Source organism: Toxoplasma gondii, chromosome XII, assembly GCF_000006565.2.
Source record: "Toxoplasma gondii ME49 chromosome XII, whole genome shotgun sequence".
Classification (NCBI taxonomy): Eukaryota; Apicomplexa; class Conoidasida; order Eucoccidiorida; family Sarcocystidae; genus Toxoplasma; species Toxoplasma gondii.
Window position 1 is genome coordinate 2,542,565 of NC_031480.1, and position 22,980 is coordinate 2,565,544.

The 22,980-nt window shown below is 49.4% G+C and overlaps 3 protein-coding genes across 3 annotated transcripts in view; 2 read left to right on the forward strand and 1 right to left on the reverse strand.

The window, feature by feature from the left end:
• Positions 1 to 16: 16 nt before the first annotated feature.
• Positions 17 to 11,647, reverse strand: TGME49_245752 (WD domain, G-beta repeat-containing protein; the record flags this gene model as incomplete). Its single annotated transcript, XM_018780761.1, has 12 exons — positions 17 to 1,442; positions 1,913 to 2,447; positions 3,131 to 3,444; positions 3,762 to 4,102; positions 4,666 to 4,747; positions 5,149 to 5,301; positions 6,047 to 6,579; positions 7,082 to 7,195; positions 8,320 to 8,413; positions 9,079 to 9,466; positions 10,346 to 10,489; positions 10,954 to 11,647. The coding sequence occupies 12 exons, from the start codon at positions 11,645 to 11,647 to the stop codon at positions 17 to 19; spliced, it is 4,818 nt and encodes a 1,605-aa protein (XP_018634899.1).
• A 5,182-nt stretch (positions 11,648 to 16,829) lies between these two features.
• On the forward strand, positions 16,830 to 18,435 carry TGME49_245760 (hypothetical protein). Its single transcript, XM_002366963.2, has one exon. The coding sequence runs from the start codon at positions 16,968 to 16,970 to the stop codon at positions 17,403 to 17,405; it is 438 nt and encodes a 145-aa protein (XP_002367004.1). The 5' UTR covers positions 16,830 to 16,967; the 3' UTR covers positions 17,406 to 18,435.
• Positions 18,436 to 20,771: 2,336 nt separating this feature from the next.
• Positions 20,772 to 22,980, forward strand: part of TGME49_245770 (hypothetical protein) — a 4,291-nt gene continuing 2,082 nt past the window's right edge. The window contains exons 1-2 of the mRNA XM_018780762.1: positions 20,772 to 21,818; positions 22,367 to 22,751. Coding sequence (XP_018634900.1) covers positions 21,333 to 21,818; positions 22,367 to 22,751 — 871 coding nt within the window. The 5' untranslated portion in view covers positions 20,772 to 21,332. The remainder of the gene's footprint in view (positions 21,819 to 22,366; positions 22,752 to 22,980) is intronic.

A 22,980-nucleotide genomic window follows, 5' to 3' on the forward strand; every position in this document is an offset into this window, starting at 1 on the left:
AAAACCTGAGTAAAAGTCAGGAGACAGAGCCTCGACAGGGACGACGAACAGCAGTGACCGTTGTCAAGGACAAAGGTGAAAACCGGCGCGCAAGCTCGGAATTGAGGAGTTCAAACTCCCGTTTTAACTGCAGCTCCAATCGACTCACCACGAAGCAAATCTGGTGGAAAGCGAGGTGGACGATGCCAATACGGCCGTCGCTGATGCCAAGGAGAAGCAGGTCTTGTTCTAGAACTTTTTCCAGAACAGAAACAACAGGCGCGTCTTCAAATTCCTCTTCTGTTCGCGCCTGGACAGAATTCCTACCTCCTCTCCGGGACGCCTTCTTACCGTTATTCACCGAAGCACTGCCAACCTGCTCCGGCGTCTCCACACCCTCGCGAGAGTCTCCGTCATTTTCACATACACCCGAAGGCGACGGGGGCTTGCTCGTCGCGCCTGCAGATCGTGACTCAGAGACTCCGCCTGAGATTTCCCTGTTTCGTCGGCGACGTCCTTCTTTCTCCTGTTTTCTTTGAAATGTGCCACGGGCCTCCTTAGTGAAAAGACCCAACAAATTCTGGGCGGGAGTGAGAAACAGCTTTCTCACTTCTAGCTGTCTCCGTGCTTCGCCTCCGGCACTCTTCTCTGTCTCGGTTACCTCTCGGCTTTGCGTGGTGTTTGCGGTTTCCAGACTCCTTCGCCGGGGCTCGTCTGTGTCTCTCTCTCGGCCCAGTTCTTCTCGTTTGCCCTCTCCGCTTTCTTTAGCATCTTTTGCAGCCTCTTTCGTCTCCCCTTCCGCTCCGTTGGCGCCGCCACCGTCCTCATGAAGGTCCGCCATCCACAAGAATCCAAACAGTGCTCCCGTGCCTGCGACATAGAGCTTCGTGCATGCGCGCGGTTTCTCGGAAGCAGAAGGTCTGGAACAACAGGCCTCGAGCTCTGTTCCTTTCTCTTTGTCTCCTTCCCTCGAGGCTCTGGCGGTTCGCTTCTCCCCCCGCCACCTCGCGTCTTCCTCCGCAGGCGTACAGACACTGGTGCGCGAGGGTCGCCTGTCGGGGACGGAGTGCAGGCGGGCATCCCTCGACTCCTCGCCGAGAGGACGACGCAGAGACAACTGAGCCGCCTTCGCGACAGAAACGGAAGGAAGGAGAACACTCGCTGTAACTGTGAAAGCCAGAGCACGCGACGGTGGAGAGTCGCCGATTCTGCGTGGTTCTTCGCTAGACCTAGGAGGGGACAAGGAGGTCTCTGACGAAGCGATATCAGCCTCTTCTTCTTCGCTGCTCTCTGCGGTCTCAGAGTCGCTGTCTCGGCTGGTCTCCAAGATCGCAGAAAGTCCTGGCTCCTCGCTGGGATTCGGGTGCGAGCACTGATTTCCTGTCGAGCATGCAGGTGAGGAAGGAGAGCACGAAGGGGAGAAAGAGGAGTAGGAGGGGCCGAGAGAGGAAGAGAGAAGAGGTCTTGTGCGCCGAAGACGACGAAGCAGATAACAAGGAAGAGAGAGTGAATACTGCCTGCGGGAACACCCAAGCAACAGGTGACTCACTGTGCTTCCCCCGATCCACGCCTACATGCCCATAAGGACATAGACATGAACACACATTGTTTTGCGTACCCATGGATCCGGAGAGACACCGGAAGCATCGCGCGCCAGAGAAAGGAATTCCTCGCTTTCCCTCTGCATGCAAGAACTCTTTCTCGGCTGTATATACATGCGACTCTCATTCGTCGAAAGATCGACGAAACGAACGTCACGAATACCAAACGCTTAATGCACCCTCGAAGGCCGCAGGCTTCTCTCGGTGATTCTGAAAGTCTTTCAAATCCCGCGAGGCGGACTGCTGAACACCCGAGGCGTGGTGCGTACATCTGCTTCCTGAATTCGCGTTTTCGCACAAGTTTTTTTTCACTTCTTTTCTTCCTGGCTCACGTCGTCACAGGCAGTCGCTTCTCCTCCAAGGCGTCGGTGTCTCCTTCGCACGCAGAATCTCCTTTTTCTGCGTTGCTCCCTCTCTTTTCCTCTTGAGTCGCCTTCAACTTGGTGTTCGCTCGACAAAGAGAAACCTGAAATAGGGAACATCCGCCTATGAGAATAATCTGCTGTTCTTTCCAGATAATCTGTTCCACCTGCTCCGGAGTCTGCATGTAACCGAGAACTCGATACGGCGCGGGTCGCTTCTCGTGCTGAGCTTTTGTGCAAGATGCAGGCTCCATCGCGCGAGCGAAATCTGACGGCTGCAGTGTCTCTTTGTCTCCGTCCCAGCTGTCTGCTCCCCAAGAGTCTTGCTTCTCCCTGAAACTCTCCTCAGCTGTGTTGGCTCCTCTCGGGGGGCTCTGGGCCTGCCTGCCATGTTCTGCTCTGCCCTTCTCAGACTGCTGTGAAACTGGACGCGCCGAAGTCTGGAGATCCTCGCTCTCGAGGAACACAACTGCGTTGTCCGCTCCCAGCACGGCAAAGGCGCCGCCTGAACGGAACGGATCGAAGGCGAAACATGCAAGTGCTAAGCGCGACCCAGAGATTTATCTCTAATTTTCTCTGGTCCGTTGCTTTCGGGTGATCAACTGTGTTTTTAGCAGCGTCTCTCTTGGCGTTGTCGACGGACAACAAACGTAGAGCCCCAACGCCTCTGAGTGTCTCTGTTCAGAGTTCCCAGTTAGTGGTTTTACAACCGCGTCTCTTTGCTCCATAGGCAACGCCCAAATGCGCGTTCCAGATGCCCTTCTTTAGTGTCTCCGTGGTAGCAACAAAGTTCGCTTCGCTCCGCTGTGCCTACAGCACACCTGCCAGCAGGGGATACACGCCTCTCGATAGAGTGGAAAACGAACAGGATGCCGACGTTAATTTAGTGTGACGCCGAAGAGCTGCTCGTTGGAACAAGGTTTCTTCACTCCGCAGGCGACGCAACTGCTCTGCTTCGAGTGTGACTGCTCTAATCGAGTGAACACGAATGACGCTTTCTTCAAATACGAGAGAGACTCTCTGATCTCGAGATGAGGACGAGCCCCTGGTGTGGAAACGAGATTCCTTATTTGCTGAGAAAACAGTGCCCTTTGCCGAGTAAAGGCTGTTTCACTTCTGTCGCCTCGCTCTCTCTCGCCTCGTGCGTCCAGTTCCTTCTGAACTGCTGTTCACAGCTCTTGGCCTTACCGTCCGGCCTGCAGGCAAGAGCGCGAATTTCCGATGCATGCGTTTTAATCGCGAAAATCACAGAAATGGCTTCCGCAGAGAGGTTCAGCACCCGGAACACCCCGTCCGCCGAGCCTGTCGCAACGCAAGCCTCGCCCCGGAGCACAGGCGTCTCCCTGTCTCCACGAGAAAGAAAAGAAGAAGAGGAGAGACGGGCAGAGGAAGAAGAGGAAAAAGGAGGAGAGGCAGACGGTGACGGAGAGGCATTGAGATGCCAAAGATGATGTGGACGAGATGGGAGCGAGAGAAGAGCAGTGAATGCCGCATCCCAGCGCCTGAGAAAAACGTTGGAGCAACTCAAAAACATGAAACATGCCTGTGTGTAGGACGCGAAAGACCCTTTGTCTGCGAATGGTCCAGCTATCCACATATACATGGTTGTTTTAGATTCAGCATACAATAACTCTTCATTAAAAAAGACACAGCAGGGACGGACGCTCTGCGGGAACTTCTCAATGAGGATGTTTCCTTTTCAGGTTCTTCGTTTTCCCCTCTCTCGGCTCTTCCTCTGCCATATTCCCCTGCGTTTTGCAGAGCGCCAAAAGTCGAGTCTGAAAGCGACTAAGAGGTTTGGTGTCTTTCTGAGAGGCACCTTGAGACGATAGGTCTGCTTTTCCGCGAATCTTCCCAGACACGAATGGTGCCGTCTTCGCCCGCAGTCGCCAACAAGGATGCATGCGCAAGAAGAAGCTCTTCAGATCCACGAAAAGAGGAAGTAGAAGATGAAGAAGGAACAGAAGAGACACAGGATGAAGAAGAGGAAGAAGAAGAGAAAGAAGGAGAGGAAGAAGGAGAGGAAGAAGAAGAGGAAGAAGGAGAGGAAGAAGAAGAGGGTTCATCAAGGCTTGTGCGAGGACTGGCGAGATCTTCGACGACAAACGAAGAACAAAGGGGGGCGACTCCTGTGATGGCTGCAGCGTGGACGTCAAGAATCTGACGCAACGGAGAGAAGAGCGGAGAGAACGTGTAGACGAATCACAAGTAATGTAGTGGTTCTTGAGCGCTGGTGGACGATGAGTGGGTCTCCTGGATTTTATCTTCTCTAGCGTTACCTGGATTCTACACTTCCTGTCTTGCGAGGGAGCACAGTGCCAAGGTGACTGCTTCACGAAGGACACTAAAAGTCCACACTGAAACACTGTGACATCGATACCAATCGCGGAAAGCGGGGGGCATTTCGCGCTTCATATCCACATGAGTAGACAAGGATTTCCAAGCGCATAGCCCACTTTTCATCCCAACTGCCAGATGTCTGGTCTTTGTCGATGTCGTCTTTTAAGTCCTCCTGATTCCTGTCTCGCTATGATTTGAGATCTGTGTTGTTCCTAGTGTTTTTTCATACCGTGTTCACTCTCTTTCCCCAACTCCCGAGTCTACAGTGCCCGTTGAGAGATGTCGGAATCCATCTCTCACATACGACTCGTTGCGACCTCTATGTAATAAGATCTGTGTCGATAACAGTTCCTTTTATACTCGTGTTTTTCACCCTTTCTCACCAAGACAAGAGCTTCCGTGAGCGGTTCGTAGCTCCACATTGCGCCATAGAGATCCTCGATGATCCATTTTGGTGAAGACGGCCTGAGAGCCCATTCCGGTTCCAGAAACAAGACCTGTCCCCCGTTTGTGCGTCTTGACAGGCTCGGATGTCTAGCACGGCCAGAACCTTAAGGGCGCTTCGGCTCCCTTATCTCTCTTGTTTTGTTCTCTCTTCTTCTCCCTCTCGACTGCTCGACAACCCCCTCTCCTTCACTGCCGTCACCTTTCTCTCTCGCCCCGTAGCTTCAAAAATACATACAACCGTATACCGATTGATTCGTGTCTTTCGATACATCTAGGGTGAAATGCTTTGTATACAAATACCTGCGGGTGTGCAACTACATGGAAATAAACAGGTATATAAGGAAATATGCGTGCAGAAAAGCATACACATTTAATAATATGTCTATTCGTAAACGCGCTCTGAGTTGCATTATGCGCACTTGGAGACGGAGGTGGACAAAGGAGGCTTGACGGCGATATAGCGAACGCCTCGCTTGTCTGGCAGGCGGACGCAGCGAAGGAGAGACACCACGATCTCTTGATTTTGTGCGTCCGCAATCTCTGCTGCATTCAAAATTTCCTCAGACGACCACCTGGAGGACAACAGATCCACGATGGCGACATCCGATTTCGAAGCTTTTCTGCTTACTCACAGGATCCAGGGATGCAAGGCTATTGAAGGAACGGATTCCCGCAGACATACAATATGAAAAAAAAAAGGAAACGGAGGGAAGAGTCTTTGCGGCCTCTCTTTTCATCGTAGCGGACATCCGTGTGGCCTGACATTATCTCTCGCGTCCACGAAAAGGAGGCAGGTGAACAGACCTGTTTTCAGAGCTTTGAAACGGTCCTTTCCGGCGCTGAGCTCATTGTGAACAAATACAAACTCATATCCTGTGATATATGCCTATATATACATATATTTATATCCTTATGTATATATATATATACCATATATTTCTATTTATATATATTCATGTATATTTTTGCGCATTTATGTGTATATAAGTATATTCACTGTATACATATATATATATATATATATATATATATGTATACATTCATCTACATATATATACAAAATACATGATATATATTTATATACATTTATTAACACACGTCTCTATAGACTCATGTATTTACATTTCTACACGTTCACGGGTAGTGCTTGTATGCATGCGTATTCATCAGCATATACATCAGTGCAGTTCTCCGACAAGAAATGCAAGGCCATTGGTCTCTGGTTTCGTGTACACAAGCTATCAACCCGCAAGAATATATATATATATATATGTGTACATTTGTGGCTTGGACTCGAGGCGAGATTAGGGGATTTACCATTTGATGTGCCCGTCATGTCCTGCAGTGACAATTTTGTCTGGGGCGTTTGGATCCCGGAAGACACTGGTGATCGGCCCTTCGTGGCAGGGGAGATGTTTGACGACAGCGGCTTCTCTTTCGCTGCCATACGTGTGCAGTCTGCAGGCCGCTGGCTCCCGGCTTTCGTGACCCCAAGTTCCCTCCCGAGGCAGGCTCGGCAAGTCGTTTACCGTATTGATCCTTCTGCTGCTGCGTCGGGCATCGCTTCCCGGTGAGAGAGCAGCGAGACCAGCGGCCGGCTTCAGTCTCGAGGACGCTCTGCGAGCGCGGAGGTCGGTGCAGCTTGGTTTTTCATCTCGCGTGAGAGACGGGCGTCTTCCTGCACCCGAAGAACAAGCGGCTGCAGACGTGAGACACGAGGAGGCAGCAACGGTCAGAGCAGACACTGGAGAGGCGCTTTGGCCGCTTGTCTCTGGTCTTGCCGGGGTCACACTTGCGCCTGGAAGAACTGCAGCGACACCTTGCTTCACTTCAGCTTTCAAAAGACTCCCCTGCGACACCGACAGGAGACATGACTAGTGGCAGTGTGCGGAGGAGGCGGAAGGGGAAGGGGGAAACGGGAGAAACGAAGGGTCGCGTACCAGAGAGGAAAGGCGTAGGTGTAAAGAGAGATGGAAAAAAGGACGACGAGAGAAGATTCAGCATGCGAGGAAAGAAAAGGAAGAGGAAACGTCGGCAGAGACGAACCTTGTGGAAAGGAAATATTCAAACAGGAAGCGACAGGCGAAAAGACAAGGACGACGAACAAGACAAAACGTTTGACGACGAGATGCGACGGTAAAACTCTTATGGTGCTACCTAGCACATAAATGCCCCTTCTGGTGTTCGCACATCTGAATTAGTTCCCTTCTTCTCTATCGTTTCTCTCCCCTCGTCCACAAAACAGTATCCTCTCTGGTTCGTTTTCGAACTTGTTCTTCATAACCCCCTCCCCGTCGCTTTTCCTTCTTCTTTTTCTGCTCTGGTCGTCCAGCTGGCATCTTCTCTTCTCACCTCCCAAAGGAGAAGCTGTCCATACTCAGAACCTGCCAGCAGCCAGCCGTCTGCTAATTCGACGAAACTGAGGATGTCTGAAAGCTCCGCTGTACCGAATTTGCAGGTTTGGCCCTAACGAAAAGGCAAGTGGGCCAGGGAATTTGACAAGCAATTGACGAGAGTCAAACGGTCATCTTAGCTATCCAGAAAAAGGGAACGCAAACGGTTATGGTCGTCTGCAAATACACAAGTACCGAATATCGAAGCATCTCCGGAGGTAAAGGGGCAGATACTCGGATCCGTAGAAACTGAGAAACATGCACTCACATAACTAGAGAGTCACGTCACTACATAGGAATATACACACCTACAGGAACTCGTAGCAGTACATGAACACATGGATACATGGGCAGACATATAGAAAGATAAGCGCTCCAATTCTTGAAGACATACGCTAATTGGGTAGGTCAGCAGCAACAGAGGCACAATCATGGAACGCGAGATGTGCACAAACGTTGGAACACCTGCAGAGAATCAAATAGAGATGTTAATACGTAGGAACATATATTTAGGTACTTGGTAACATTTGAAGAGCTTCAAAGATGGACGTGCACACATGTGGAGCGATGAAACTGTAATGCAATTGAACGTTGAATGCAGTGATGGACAGAAGGAAATGTCTGGCGAAATGCCGGCCGGTAATGGGGCTACGTGTCGTTGGCTGCACCTGTCAAAGTGAAGAATGCCGAGGCAATTTTTCAGACGACAGACTCATCCTCACAAAACGTTATCCTCTTGTAAACAGATGTGCACGCAACGTTGCGCAGGGAAACGCTACAAAACTCTCAAAGGGCACCAAATGTCTGTGTACCGAAGAGCACATAACGCTAAAAAGACTCATCTATGTATGAATGTATATATACATATATATATATATATATATATATATTATGTATATTATGCACTCGTATACCATAAGTGAATGTCCATGTGTATGCACGTATCAATTACATATATATATATATATGTATACATATATATATATATATATATATATATATATGAATCACTTTTATCTCATACATAAACGTATCGCATACAATTATGGACGTGTTGGTTGTGGTTGCGTAAATGTGTGTTTTTCAGGTAGGCCGACGTTTGTGACCGGGATCTTGTCTTTGCAGACTGATTTAGAGGCAAGTCCATTTCTGTCTCGCTTTCCGAGATCCAGAGGCCAGAGTGGCAGAGACCGTTACCTGCAATTTCAGGCCAGTGAACGTTTTGGCAACGCTCCAAAGTTTAACGTGACGGGCGCCGGCCGTGGTAAGCTGGAGCGGGAAAAGGGTCGACCTGGGCGACAGGTGATTGGAAAAGAGCAGACACACGGAGGAAGCAGAAGTGGAAAGAAAACGATAGGTCCTCAGCTGTGTGAAGCAACGAACGCGGCGCGGGGTCTGGGAAACGGTAGCGCAGAACGATGGGAGGAGGGTGGACAGACACGCTGCAGAGGAAGAGTCGAGTGAGAGAGGGAAATGCGCCGCTGGGTGCTGAACTATCTCTTGTAGAATGAATAGAACGAAGCAGGGACTAGGCCTCAAGAGGGGAACGAAACAGAAGCAATGGAACTGTACATGAGCACACTTCTAGGGAGGCTCGCTGTCAAATCGAGAGGAACCGGATACAGACGTTTTTGGCCGAAAGCAGAAGAGAAGACTGGCAAACTTGGACAAACCGCGCACACAAGTGAAAACCTGTTCCACACTTTGGGAGCCTGTGCCAGATCAAAAAGAAAATCCGGTTTTTCTGTCTGTACGCAGAGCGGTTAGACACACGTGAACAGGTTTTGCCCATATACGCGTGAATAAAAGACTTACAAGCCTCTTTGCCATAAAAGTCCCTCTGCGGCGCCCGCGGGGCCGGCCTTTTAATGCTTCTAACGCCGTCTCCCCGTTTGCCGTGTACACATTTGTTAAACTCTTTCACAAGGACTCGGACACATGATTTAGGCGACGTACCATTTAACTGTGAAGACTTCCTGTGCACTTGCTTTGAATCGCAGGAGGGCCAAGCCTTGCTCAACATCCCATAGAGTGAGGAAGAAGTCTGGAGCGCTTCCCACAGAGGCAAGCAAAATCGATCTGTCTGAGCCAAAGCTGTTCTGCTGTAGTTCCACTTTCTTCCTCATTACACTCCTCTCCTCAGAAGGACATGCAGCACTACAAGAAGACGAAAACGTGCGGTTGAAATCTTGGAGCTTGGCGGTGTTATCGTCTAGGGACGGGGGATTTGCCTCGTCTGATTTGTATGTGAAGTCCACAGAAGCTTCAGAGGTGCCTTCAGAGATTGATAGTTTCCCGTTTTCTGTTTCTCCTGCTTCTTCTCTATCGTTTTTGGGTGAATGGTCTGAAGGCGAAGGGAGAAAAGAGGCGGCAAGGGGAGATGGCGTGACAGCCAGAGTCTGGCGATGATATCTCTGCTCATCTCGCCATAAGTTATCGTCTCCGGATAGAGACCCGGAAGCCAAAGGTATAAAACAGGCATACACGAGGGCTCTCTCTGCTCCTCTTTCAAACCTAAAGTGCTCCACAACGGTCCAAGACTATGAGATGAGTACAGACCGAAAAAAGTGTCTGTAGGCACGTGTGTGTCCAGAAGTGGCCTTTGGCACGCACGCCGCAACGTGAGCATATATATATATATATATATATATATATATATATATATATATATTTATATATTTATATATATGTATATTTATTTATATATTTATATATTTATATATATATATATATTTATATATATTTATATATATATATATTTATATATATTTATATATATATATATATATTTATATATATTTATATATATATATATATTTATATATATATATATATATATATATATATTTATATATATATATTTATATATATTTATATATATATATATATGAAAGGCGATCTCCCCGCAAATGACCGTTTCTAGAGTTAACGCATTCTTACGGGTAGAAAGCAAATCCTGTGGTCACGCATAACGCCAGAGATGTTGTCAGAGAGTGGCAGTTGCTTGGATACAGAGGTAACAGGGAAGACAGGTACCTTATAGATTCTTGCAAACTATATAGAAACATCCAGACATATAAATGCCGGGAGAAATCTGGAAGAATGTTAAAATAGATGTAAACGCGTAGATACCGGTGTTAAGGTAGAGGAATTTCGCGTCGTTTGCCGAGAGCACCAAGCCACGGAGAGGCATAGAGTGAATTTTTGTCTTTTATTTCTTTACCTGATTGCTCTGTGCTGTGTACATCAACAGGCGCACTTTGGAAACACTCGCATCCCCGAAAGGCGGCACAGGTGTATCCTGTAGAGCTTTCGCCTCTCAGGCTGCGAAGGTATTTGTATGTCTGCGTTGAGTAGATGTGAATGGCTGCAAGAACAAGGAAACAACCACCCCAAAATATCATTCCATGAACCTACACGATGCTTCACGGAAAGTAAAGATGCTATTGATGTGTAGTTCCAATAGAGTGTATGTGCAATTCGGTCTTTGTCTTAAAATTACTGCCGTCTGGTTTCCGAGAACTAAGCCCTTCATCTTGGTTTGCTGAAGATGCATCCCGAAAACTACAGGAGGAAATAAACGTCTCCACAGATCTCGGCCATCTCGCCTTCTCCCGGAATATTGAAGGTCTTCGCAGGTGTCCTATATTCGGTTTTAAATGGCGAGCCCACACCCCCCCAAGTGGTACTCAAATATATGCGCACGAAACAAACACGTACACACTTTTACTAGCATGTATATTTATAGGTGTGTGTAGATCTAGTTTTGGGCTATATTCGTTGCTTGTCCTTCCATCCAGAATGAAAAAACAGGTTTCCGCGGAAACCTACATGGTTGTGCAGAGTCGTTCCATTCGCAGACGGCTAACAGTTTATGGAAAGGATCAACTGCAAGAGCTGACACTCCGCCTTCTCCATCTTTTCCAGAAGCATAGTGCAGAACGAAGGAGTTCCGATCCAAGGAGGATGCCACAGCTGCCTCCGGGCTGAGGGCTTGTATCTCAGCCTCAGCCGGGAGGTTCCGTTCTGCACTTCTGTCCAACGGTTGCTGCTTTTCGGTGGCATCCGCACGCGTTGCCGGGATGCAGTCTATCCCATGTGTCGCCTGTGTCTCTTCGGGATCGAGAGCGTCCAAGAAAATAGTTTTTCTTCTGAGAGGTCCAGCTGGTAATGTCGCCGCGTTATCCAAGCGTTCGTTCGGCAGCGGTGCATCTGTTCCGGAGGCCGCTCTGGAGTCCTTCTTCGCACGCCTTTTCCCGGACAAAAAGCGGTGCACAACCACTTGCCTTCCGGACACAAAGACAAAAGAATCGGAATCGAGAATACAGGCGTTTGCGCGCCTCGGAACGTCAACGCCATGACTCTGAAGAAAGCGAAGCGGCTGGCACCGTAGGCCGTTCCGTTTGCCCTCTAGAAATCCACTCATTTCCTCCTGGACTCCTCTGGATGCTCTGTTTCTCTTCTCGGGCAAGCACGCCGTAGATCGGTGTCGCCGTGGAGCGCCATCCTCAAGTTCGGTTTTCATTTCGTTGCTTATTTTAAGAATGCAAGGCGGACTAAAAAGCTTCCATGGACAGAGAAACGCCTACACAATAAACACGTTCTTGGGACTGATTGCTTCTCTCGAGGAGATGATATGTTGGTATATCTATCATACTGAATTGGACTAATATTCTTAGAAACCGTAGTGAACATCAATCACAAAGACCGTAGTTGTCTGTGTTCGGCAGGTCCAGATACCGCGCCGAAAGTCGAACGCAGATCCTCTTTCGTATTCTTGTGTATTTGTCTTCACATTGATTCCACGCTTGTACAAAATCAACAATGGTGTTGACTACGGATGGCCCACGCTTTGCTGTTTTGTCTAAAGACACAAGGCTGACAATTTCCGTTTTAGGAGAAGGAACAAAGAAGGATGAAAACTTGCGTTGCCTGATTGTCCTACGACTCTCTCTTCGGACAGACAATCTTTTCTTGAGGGAGGGAATGGGGAAGAGCATACAGAAGGCAAAGACGCGGAGCAGCACACGATGTCAAGAGGATAATTTCAGTGATGCCGATGGGAACACTACGGCGGTTCTAATTATTCCAATGTGAACACATATAACTATCGAATATAACGGTACGCTTCTGAGGGTAACGGTAAAAGCTGTACACAAAGGGCTTCTGAGGACTCTCCAGGCAATTCATTAGGGGGAAAGAGCGGAGGCACTGAACATGGCAGCGATCACAAATGAAAATTTGGGTTTAGAGAGACATAAAGAATTTGAATCGCTAGAAGCGGGAACGAGATCACCGACCGCTCTGTTTTAGGAACGCCGAATAGTCTTTAACAGTGAAGAGGCACCAAACATGTATACTTGGGTAAATGGAACAGAACTGGTGTTTATCTTATTACTGGTAGAACCCTCTCACTGCTACTGTAAAACAACTTCAAAACAAAGAGTGGTCTGCGTTTAGAATGCGAGTGAGTGGCGAAGTGAAAACGCCATTCACATGCCAGAAAAAAAACGATTCACAGAACACGGGATGAAATGGTACACCTCAAAGTACGCCTGTCATCCAGTGAACACCAACAATTTCAATCGAGGACTTCCACTTCAGTGTCCTTGTGCCAAAGCTATCGAACTCGGTTGAGAGAAAACAAGCCTTAGTGTTGTTCAGGAGTCGTCGTCTGGTAAGAGCAACTGAAAAGCGCAGGACACAGAGGTGTTTGTTGGAAAAGTGACCTTCGTCTGCTGGAATTTCCTCTTCTGAGGAGGCGATTTTGATTGTGTTAAAAACGTTACCCGTCAGCCTTCCGATTTTTCAGGTATATACCGCGGTTGCCGCCTCTAGAACAGCCTGTCTGGTTGCAGGAGTTTGTCCCTAGCAATCGTAGTGACACCTCCTGTATCGTTATGCGCTTGAAGGGAACTCAAAAAAATTCCACCGCCCCTTTGCTGGATTCACGATGCCAGCGTATCCACTCGCCAAAAACCGTCTCCCAACGACGGGGATTCCAGGTTTGTGTGCATGATCTGCACCCTGCCTTTTCTCGGTTTCTGGTAACGCTGGGACTGTTCTGTAACGCGTGGAAAATGAAGAGAACCCGCGCGAAAGGTCACAAGCTTATACACGGAATCAATCTCTCCCGTTGTGTTTTCCTTCCTCAATGACGATCCTTTCGCCACGGCTGGCTCATCGCAAAGAATGACTTTTCTGCGGTGGGGCGCCATCAGCATGCCTGCAGTGAATTGCGTCATTCTCTGCCTTTGAAAGATAACAAGAGCCTGTACGTCTCAAGATTGCCGTTTCCACAGATTATGTTTTCCATTGCCTAAAGAACGCGACTAAATGGATTGGAAAATCGGTTCGACATTGTTGCACTCAGACGCTATAGGCAACCCGGCTCCACGCTTCCCTTGAGAATCCCGATTAGAAAAATTACTTTTGATCGTACGAAACATACTACTTATAGCGTCGGCCTGTGTTTTGGAGTGCCTTGCTCTCCATGTTCAGCTAACGTTTATCCGGGCTGTTCTTAAACCACAACGAGGCAGGTCACACACAACGTCTCGTCGGGGTCTTGCCGGTGTTTTCCTCGGTAGTAGTTTTGACTAAGGGGAATCGTCCTCTCCGAAAAGGCGACATTCCTTCAGGGATCACAATACTCAGGCCTGCAAGCATCGCGATGTTGATTGTCTCTCTGTTTTCACTAAAACCCTAGAATGGAACAAGGCTGTAATCCCTGTGTAATCTGGTCGAAGTAGTGCTGCTGAGGGTGCAATTTCAAGTTTGAACAAAGTTTAGTGATCTAGTGACCGACACACGTTGCTGAGACAGACATTTCGCAGGCAGCCTCTGGCATCTTCCCGGTAAGAAAGACGGATTTATTTTCGCCTTTGAGAGGGCCGAACATCAGTTGAAATTCCAGGCATCTCTACAGCCTTTCTAGGTTAGACCAAGAGATACAGTCAAAACAAGAGCGGGAGCTCCACACACCTAAGAGACCACGATTCATTTTCATTCCTTCTCAGAGGCCTTTGAGGCTCAGAAGCGATCTAAGCTCTCAACCAAGGAATACCGCCTCGAAAACAGAAACATGCAGCTTTGTTAAGTGCTCCGCTTCACTGCCTTTCAGGTTTGAATTCATACTGCTTCACTCAGACGTTTTAAACAGTGCGCTTCCTAGAAATTAAAGGGTTGAGACCTATGCGTGCAAACCTCGGCAGTCAATGCGTTGTAGTTCGGTGGTGGGGAGGTGAAACAGCATGTTACATTTAACGCAAACCCTCATATCGGAGTGATCGTCAACGAAGCACCTGATGTAAATGTAAACGTGCATACGATCATGGACCCGTCAGTACAGTCTACACAGGCAGAGAAGGTTGTGTAGATTTGCAATAAAATGACTCTATGATATCGAGATGAACGAACATATACCCCGGTTTTTTCATAGAGGTGACCACCCTTCTAAAGTTCGTTGCGCAGGCGTATTGCGACGTCAGAACGATGGCAGGTGCTCGGCGTATTTCATGTGAGGCCTGGTGTTGGAAGCCTTTATACACTTGGTCTTTTTCCTCTATACGGCCAAGCGGCTGTCCAGAGTTCAATTTCCAGTTTTAGAAAGGGACTCCCTCACGCTGTTGCTGCGTCGGCTGAAGCTGGAAGTTGGTTCCTAAAGCTGAAACGTGCGTCGTCGTAATTCAGCAGACCAAACAGGACAGAACTCGAGTCATTGCTCGCGAACTTCACGTTGTGCGCATTTGATCGGCTGTGTTTTGTGTCCGATGTGAGTGTCTGTGAGGCATGCCAGCGACAGTTTCGTTTATTGTGTTTAGAAGCGGGAGCTTAAGGGCATATATGAATGTAGTTCAAGGTTCTATTGGATAATTGTCGTGAGAATATGAAAGGTCTCATTGGGGTCGCCAATGGAATTAGGCCGAACCCGCGCGCTTTGGCTTTGCGCGGAGTGGCGCGCCCGTGCGACAATCCACGAGTATTGATTAGTGTTCTCCGAGAGAGCCTGAAATCCATCAAGTTTAGTAAATGAATGGCCGTACGCATGGAACGCCTCCGGCCTGTCGTCCTCCCCTGACGAACAGGGAAGGTGTCTCGATATGTAGTAGCAAGTGCTGGATTAATCAATGACAAAGAATGGTTTTGAGGTGGCCAAGAGGGTTAGGTTTAGTTGCTACTTTGCATGCCGTGGCGGAATTGATGGGATAATTCCAGTGCCAATCAGCCTCTCAAGGGCGAATAGTGCTTCACTGATGGTCAGGCGTACCAGCATCCTTCGCGGCCGCTGCTAGCCATTCGCCACATCATACGTCATTGGCAGACAGTCGAGAATCTACAGACGGTGACGAAGATGATTCTAAACGACACAAGGTCACAGAGCCCCCGGTCGACTCCACTCGTAGCATCAGGCATTTTGCCTCCGCTAGAAAACCAGTGGCCTCACCGGATTCCGAAGGCACCGCTTCCGGGGCCAGCCCTAATTCCACGGAAAGGCTAGAGCCGATACGTACTGAAGCGTGCAAGCGCCAAGATTGGATAAACAGCCTCCGAGGTCGACTGGAAGAGTCTACATTGAGTACAGGGTGCAACGAGGCAAGCCGTCACTCTTGAAAAACCCCTGTAAATGATTGCCTGGGACACTGTGTAACTGGAACACTGTTTGGCGTTCCTTATCTCTCGTCAAAGCCACCGTAGTCGCTGTCCGGTTCAGTGGATCACAAGATAGAAACATCATAAAGCAGTCTGTCTCCCCCTTGAGGTGCGACCCTCTGACGGTAGTCTACAGAAACTACAGGCGCCGGTTCCGCTGGTGCGTGATGCGCGTGATCGGTGAATTCCAATGATGAAAACCGGAAGACGCATGTGCTTCAGGTGTGGCAGGGTGGGAGCATCTCATGACGCAGGGCACGCTGGATAAAAACGCTTTGAAGCGTCATTATCACGCCGGAGAGTGTGTGAGGAAGAGAGCGTTGGTCGGTTGCTTGACTCGATGGTGTGTACTGAGGAACATCAACACAGGCCAATTGGCGGTGGCCCCTGGCTGATTTCGTCATTTCAGACGTAGCAAAACTAGTACGACCAGACCCGCAGCATGTGCTGACAGAGCTCGAAACAAATGACTTGGCATAAGAGAACTCACGCGCGCTGCCATAACATCCACGAGGCTAGGATTAACGATGGTGCCTGGGGATGAGTTGAGGACGTCACAAAGGGAATGTACAATAATTATAGCAAGGAAAACTAATCTTGTGGCTACGCTTTGTCGTATTCTCAAAAAGTGGAAGAACGAAAAGTCATGCACAGGTAAGAGGATGGCCGTCACGGAGTGACAGCAGAAGAAAAAAGGTATCAGCTGTGTATCACGATATTGCTGTCGCAGCATACCGGTGATTGACGCTTACGCGGTGCCTTGTCTAATTTTTGAGCGCGTCGTGTCTGCAACGCCCACTTGCATGAATCCAGCTGAGGCGTTTACCATATCCATACACCACTCTAGGCAGTCTACACTTGTTTCCAACTCGTCTTGACATCGAAACAGATATTCCATGGCGGTGAATGATGTGACATGGGCGATGTTCTCTAGGCAATGGTACAGAGTTGAGTCGGCTACCTGCAGTGTAGCGGTTCCACACTGTGAGAGGCGTAAAGCATCTTAGGGTCGCTTTGCGGGGATGCAGGCAAATGGTACAAACTAACGCTTTAGGACAGGTGTTCATATCTGCGGCTGTGCATCACCAGAAGGACCATTCGCTGTACGCGAACTTGCGCTGTTTTATTTTGTCGCGCTAGACTTGTAGTGCGCAGACACATCAATGACCAGACATGGTTGGTCCTCTGTCTAAATGCGGCTCTGCCTGCCAGGGAATACGAGCGAGGTAACCCCTGCACATGCCGACGATTGTTCCTGGCAATACCGTGAGCAAGCCGCTTCACAGCTGCACCATGCGGAGGCCATCAAGACACAAATAACGACGACTGTCGAGGATGAAGAAGAAGTCGTCTCAAGCACACTTCGAGCGCACCGTTCAAGGTATGCGGTCAGACGGACCATCAAGCGGGTCCGCGCCACGTTCAGTGCCGGAGTATCGCAAGCAGCTACGGTGCTGGCCGGTCAGGGTGCACCGCAATCTCATCAGCAGGTGCTGAGCACCGTTGCTATGGTCCAGACTGAGCACATGCCACAGCTGCCCTCGCACCAAATCGCCTCACCACCATTCCTTGTCCAGGTGCTTCTACCATCAGCGCCGCCAGTCACGACCGCAGGCGACGCCTCGAAGTAGTCACTATAATCGGTCTCCGCCTAAGACTCGGTGGCGGCGACCTCTGCCACACACATCACAAGCGCATCGCAGTCTCGTCCACCGAGCGTGCGGCAACACTAGAAGGAGAATTATCATCTCTCCGCCGCATTGTAAGTGCCAAGTGGGATCCTGCGGCAAGCCGCATAATTACCACCAGATGTCGCATCGGCCGTTGTATCTGTCGGCCTCTGGGACACCGGCTCTAGTGACACACGTGCGTATTCTCCAGCGCCGCTCTTTGACTATAATGTAGTTGCTCTTTATGGGAAGGAGCAGGGACTTTTTCGAGAGTTAGACCTCATGCCCCAGGCGAAATATCTTCCACAGTGGATAGGATGGGCCAGAGAGAGGAGGAACTAAGGAGACAGGTAGAGGACGACTCGAAGAGAAGGAGACAGGAAGAAGGGAGAAAGGAAGTGATAAAGGAAGAGGAAAGAGAAAGAAGGAGAGTAGAGGAAGAAAGGGTAACACAGAGGAAGCACGAAGAAGAGAGGGATGGACAGAGACAGGACGAAGAGGAAGAAAGACAACGACTCTATGAGATATGGAAGAGAGAACGAATTTTAACAGCGTGAAGTGGTGCTGAAGACAAGCCTAGTGAAGCTTCAGAGAGTCCTCAGAGTCTGTGGAGAAGTGGATGAACCAGCGAGGAAAAAGAGAGTGTCAGTTGCCGAAACAGAGGACAGAAAATTCCGTGTAGCTGACGAGCGAAGTCGGACTGTTTTCCTCCAGGAGAGGCATCGTCAGAAGCTGTTGGACGAGGAGAATGCAGAGCTGAAGATTATCTCCCAACTGTTGCGCAACCTCGCTTCTCTCTGCGAGCAGCTTGTAACCTCAAAGGAGGGACGCGACAAGTACATATGCGAGGAAGAAGAGAAGGAGGCTGGCAAGGAGCGAGACAGGCAGACGAACGAGGAGACTCAGAAGGAGAAAAAGCATTCTTCGTTTTTCTTGAGCGCGAAAGAGAAGCGATGAAGATGTGCATCTCTTCTTCTCTCTAGGAGCTGCAAGAAGACTTCCAAATGTGGAGAAATGCATCAGAAGAAAAGGCCACGGAGAGAGCGGAGAGGCGGAAAAGAGTGGCAAAGGAACACGCGTCTCGAAGGAGCTCTGCTGCATGCAGAGACAGAACTCGCGTAAGAGAGAACACAAGGGCCACATCGCCCTCATTTCTACGGAAAATCAAAGCAAGGACAAATCACAGAGAGACGTTAGGGCAAGACGACATGATACGGAGGTGAAACAAGAAGAAGAAAAAGGAAAGGAGATAATATACGGAATGCCCCGGCAAGAAGACACAGAGGAGATTCTATGAGATCCTCCTGACCCTGCATTTAGCACCTCATGAATATGACATGGGGTCCTTTTTAAGGATTATGTGATCACCGTTGCCCTCAGAGCCGAATTCGCAAACAGTGCCTGGAGGTGTGCGCTCAACTACATTTTTAAAATTCAAAATTCAATAAAATTTGCTAATCGGACAAGTAAATGTAGAGCATTGGAAATACAGAGAATGGTCCTCATTTGAAGGCGTCAGCCTGCAGACATCGACAAATATTACTGTGTATGTGTATGCATGCATCGTGTCAGTATACTTTCTTTACATTTGTTGAGGCTGTGTTTCCGGGTGATATCTGTGGAGAGTGCTTCTAGTTCGGGGGTTGGAATCTCATTTGAATAGTGATGGTGTCGTCGACCATGGACGAACCGAGTTCGGAGTTTTTCCGGGTTCTCAGCACAGAGAATGACTCAGGGAAACGTTTGTCTGGTGTCCCTTTGCGATGTAAAGGTTTGGGGTTGTACGGGTCGCTGTTACTCAAGAGATTCAAAGATTCAAACATCTGGAGTGCCGGCTTCTGTCATCTTTCGCATACGAGCTGCAGTGAGAGAGCAACGGGCGCAGGCGCGTCACAAGAGAGCTTCACGTGGATCTGGGCATAGAACTCAATATTGGAAAAACGAGTGAAGAAGGAAGGCCGCCAAGCGGTGTCCAACTTCCACACAATGGCGGCAACGCAAACATCGACGGGGTCTTTTTACCTCCCTTGGGAAGTTGAGCGTGGAGCTATCTCAGGTATTCGCATTCGTGCAAAGAATGACATATGGACAATTACCTCTATGCTTGTTTCGGTCTGCATATGTCTACACACACTGTGTAGATCGGTGTATTTTATGTAGAAACTGCAGAATAAATACAGAGGCCGATCCATATATGAATAGTACAGATGATATACAGAGAGACACGTGTATGCGAATAATGCATAAAAAATACCGAGGTACATGCGTATGTAGATCATTAAGCAAATATACAGAGATACATGCGTATGTGAATAAAAGAAGAGCTGTATGCCATAGACTTTGCTTCTTGTTTTGTGCACGTGAACGTGTGCACGGATGTAGCGAGTGGAGAGGGAGAAGCGTCTGAGATGGGAAAGAGCAGTGAGGTATTCGAAGCGAAATATTTTGTGGCACTACTGCAGGGGGCAAGTGCGCTTTCTCTGCAAGCAACCAATAAACGTGTTGTCATGTTGTGCGGTGCCTCCATTATGGTGGAGAAGAGAGCTTACGTCGTGCATTGTGGCTCCACAAACTACCAGTGGACTCGATTAGAACGTCGTATTTGTGAACATCTATGGTCCTATGCAAACTATACACACTGGACCTAGGAGGCGTGGTCCTTAGATGATAAACGGAGAGATGCGGATCCTGTCGTGAGTAAAAAACATACACGTTATCATTCGTCGGCCACTGCGTCATGCCGAGGACAGCATTTCCGCACTGCCCTTCCGCCTCGGCAGGGCGATTGGCATCATCAAGAGCACTAGTGATAATCACCACAAGATTAAATCGACAGCGTGCTTCGCAACCCACTATTCGTTGATGACAGAACACCAAGCCGATGTTGGTTAAAGACCCGGGGAAGAGCGGCTCAGGGGCAGGGGCAACGTTTGCTCACGTAGCCTATGGAGGAACCGACGGCAATCGGCAATGTGGCGTCGGCACTTCATGATGTCCATCCTCCGTCGGATGGCGTTTTCCCAACTGACGCCTGTATCGGCAATATCTTTCCCCTGGCAGGGATTGTAGAGCTGGTGCATACCGCCTGTTTCCCTGCCTCATTGGAGGTCAAATGTGATTGTTGTTGAAGTCAGGTTGACGTTCACTGGCACCTTTAACCACATGGACGCTTTGGCAACGATCGGCTGGGGTGCACGAGCACACTGCCAATGCATGCGTCGCTCCTGAAAACCCACTTTACGTTCGCTCGTAAGAACATTCGTGCGGCACGAAGCAGCGCGTCGCAATAAACGCGTAGTGTAGTTCAGCGAGGGGGAGTTCCTGTCTGAACGTAGACACGGCGTTTTCCAGGTTGCTGTCGGCGATGTTGGCTTCTCAAGAGACTACAGCATACTGCGATGAATGTAGAGTAACGTAACTGCACCATCAAGAATCACCATCGCCAGCGCAGTGTGGCTGGCCATGGAGGATGGAACACGAAACAGCACTCCGCGAATCCACCCTGTGCGCCATGAGAAGCAAATCTCGATGCCTGGTGACAGCGACAAGGTAGGGTCGCAGCCAGTTTCGTGTAACCACTTTTGTTACGGTAGGTAGATGGAAGACGCCCAGTCTATGAATGCAATAAAAGGCCGGTTGTAGATCCTCCATGCGAATGTGACGGAATCTCGCCGTTGTCGCCAAGGATCCCAACTTACTTCAAAGTACGATATGTCGACAACGACATAACAGAGTGAGTTGACTTCGTGTGAGCAACTTAATCGCGGCGTGGTTAGTAACCCAAATGCCTCATCTGCAAAGAGCCCCCCGCTTGTTACTCTTCAGCAACAGATACCAAAAAAGGTCATGATGAATGACACCAAACGGTGGTTTCATCAGTGACCGAGAATGCCGTTCTTGGGGGCGCGTTCATGGTTACGTCCACTTATCGCTCTGCATGCCCTGGTGGAAGGACTGGCCGGTTTCCATAGCCTACCAGGCTTGCAGGGGGGAACCGTGCTTCTCTGGTTCCCCGTCCTGCCTGAGCATCAAGAGGCCGCTGCCAGCAGTGCACCGCATGGCACAGAATCGACAGAAGAGTCAGACTCTTCAGACGATGACGATATTGACCCATCGCTACCCGAAGGTTCCGAAAGAGTTTCCAGGAGAAGCAGTAGATGGTCGGCTTCCGGCGAGACACCAGTGTCGCAACAGGGATCGAGTCGTGCCCCATCCGAACCTGCTCGAAATGTAGAGGAGCAGCTAGAGCTGCTACGTGCTGAACGACGCAGGCTTGCAGCCAGGATGCGACGCCTCCGCTTACTGTGGTCAGGTGAAGAGGTCTTCGTTAGAATGTGCATTCACAAGGAGTCCGTGAGGCGCCATAGGAAAGGTGTAAGCAGTCCTCTTAGGCATTGGGGGATTCGCACACATATTCGCATTTCTGACGTTGAATACCCGTCACGGCGTTGGTCGGCGCATGTAGCCTGTGGGGCTTCAGCTGGTGTTGATCCAGAACTGTAGGCGTGGCTACCCTTTCCGGAAGCGGGTCGTGCAGCGTAAGGGACTCAGCGTGGGCCGAAGCTCGAAGTAGACAGCGGTGCGGTTTTGTCGACTGTATTAGTCGGATGGTGGCAGATCGTACATATTGATTCAGTGGGGATGCCACGTTTCATGTGGTTGTATACGGAGCTCCCAATTGGTGCAGCTTGAGACAGGCGGTGGCGATGTATACGCTGTTTCATTCAGTGCCTCAAGGAATTCTCTGCCGACAGAAAGTGTTGCACCTCTGAATGGGGGCTTCTGCCGCATCTGGGATCTCTCCTCTTTGCTGTGCAGCCATTGCAGTTCTACTCTGTGTTTACTGATAGATAGCCGCGAACGTTGGTAGTAGGCATATCTGAGTTCATGGTCGACAATGTGCTGCATACACAACGCTGCAGAAACCTGCTGTAACCCCATCGACGGAGAGAATTGCTAAGCTCAGGTCGCTGTACCAGCAGAGGTCGAATGAAAAGAAACAGGAAATGTTGCAGCTCCAGCGCGAGATTCAGGCTGTCGCAAAACAAAAGACGCAACTTCACCAGGAGTGGCGCTTGCTCCGCATTCGAGGCAGTAGGGGAACACACGGGTGGGAAGCCCAGCCGGGTTCTTCGACCTCGACAGATGAATCTCAAAGTGAGTCTCCGAATGCAGATCTCCTCTCAACAGAGTCAGCAGCGCACACCAGTAGTCCAGAAAAAACTTGGCACACCGCCACTACATCGTGTACAGCGTCTGACGCAAGCCATTCTTCATGTCGCTTGGATTCGACGAATAGAAGAATATGTAACGCAACGGGAAGCAACCCTAGCATCGGGGCCTAGGCCACGACTGAATTGGTCGAGAAAAAGGGAGAAACATTACAACGCAGTCGGGTTCTTGTTTGAGGTGCAGAACTCTCACTATAGCATACAGATCGCATACGCATACGACCCCCGGTTACGTGTGCGAACGGTGGCGTGTCTTGACAGTGATGGCCAGCAGCTGTGCATGGATTGAATGTGGCGTATTACCC

Excerpts from the sequence above, each read along its gene's own strand:
- TGME49_245760 (XM_002366963.2), top strand. The coding sequence starts at position 16,968 with ATGCGGCTCTGCCTGCCAGGGAATACGAGCGAGGTAACCCCTGCACAT.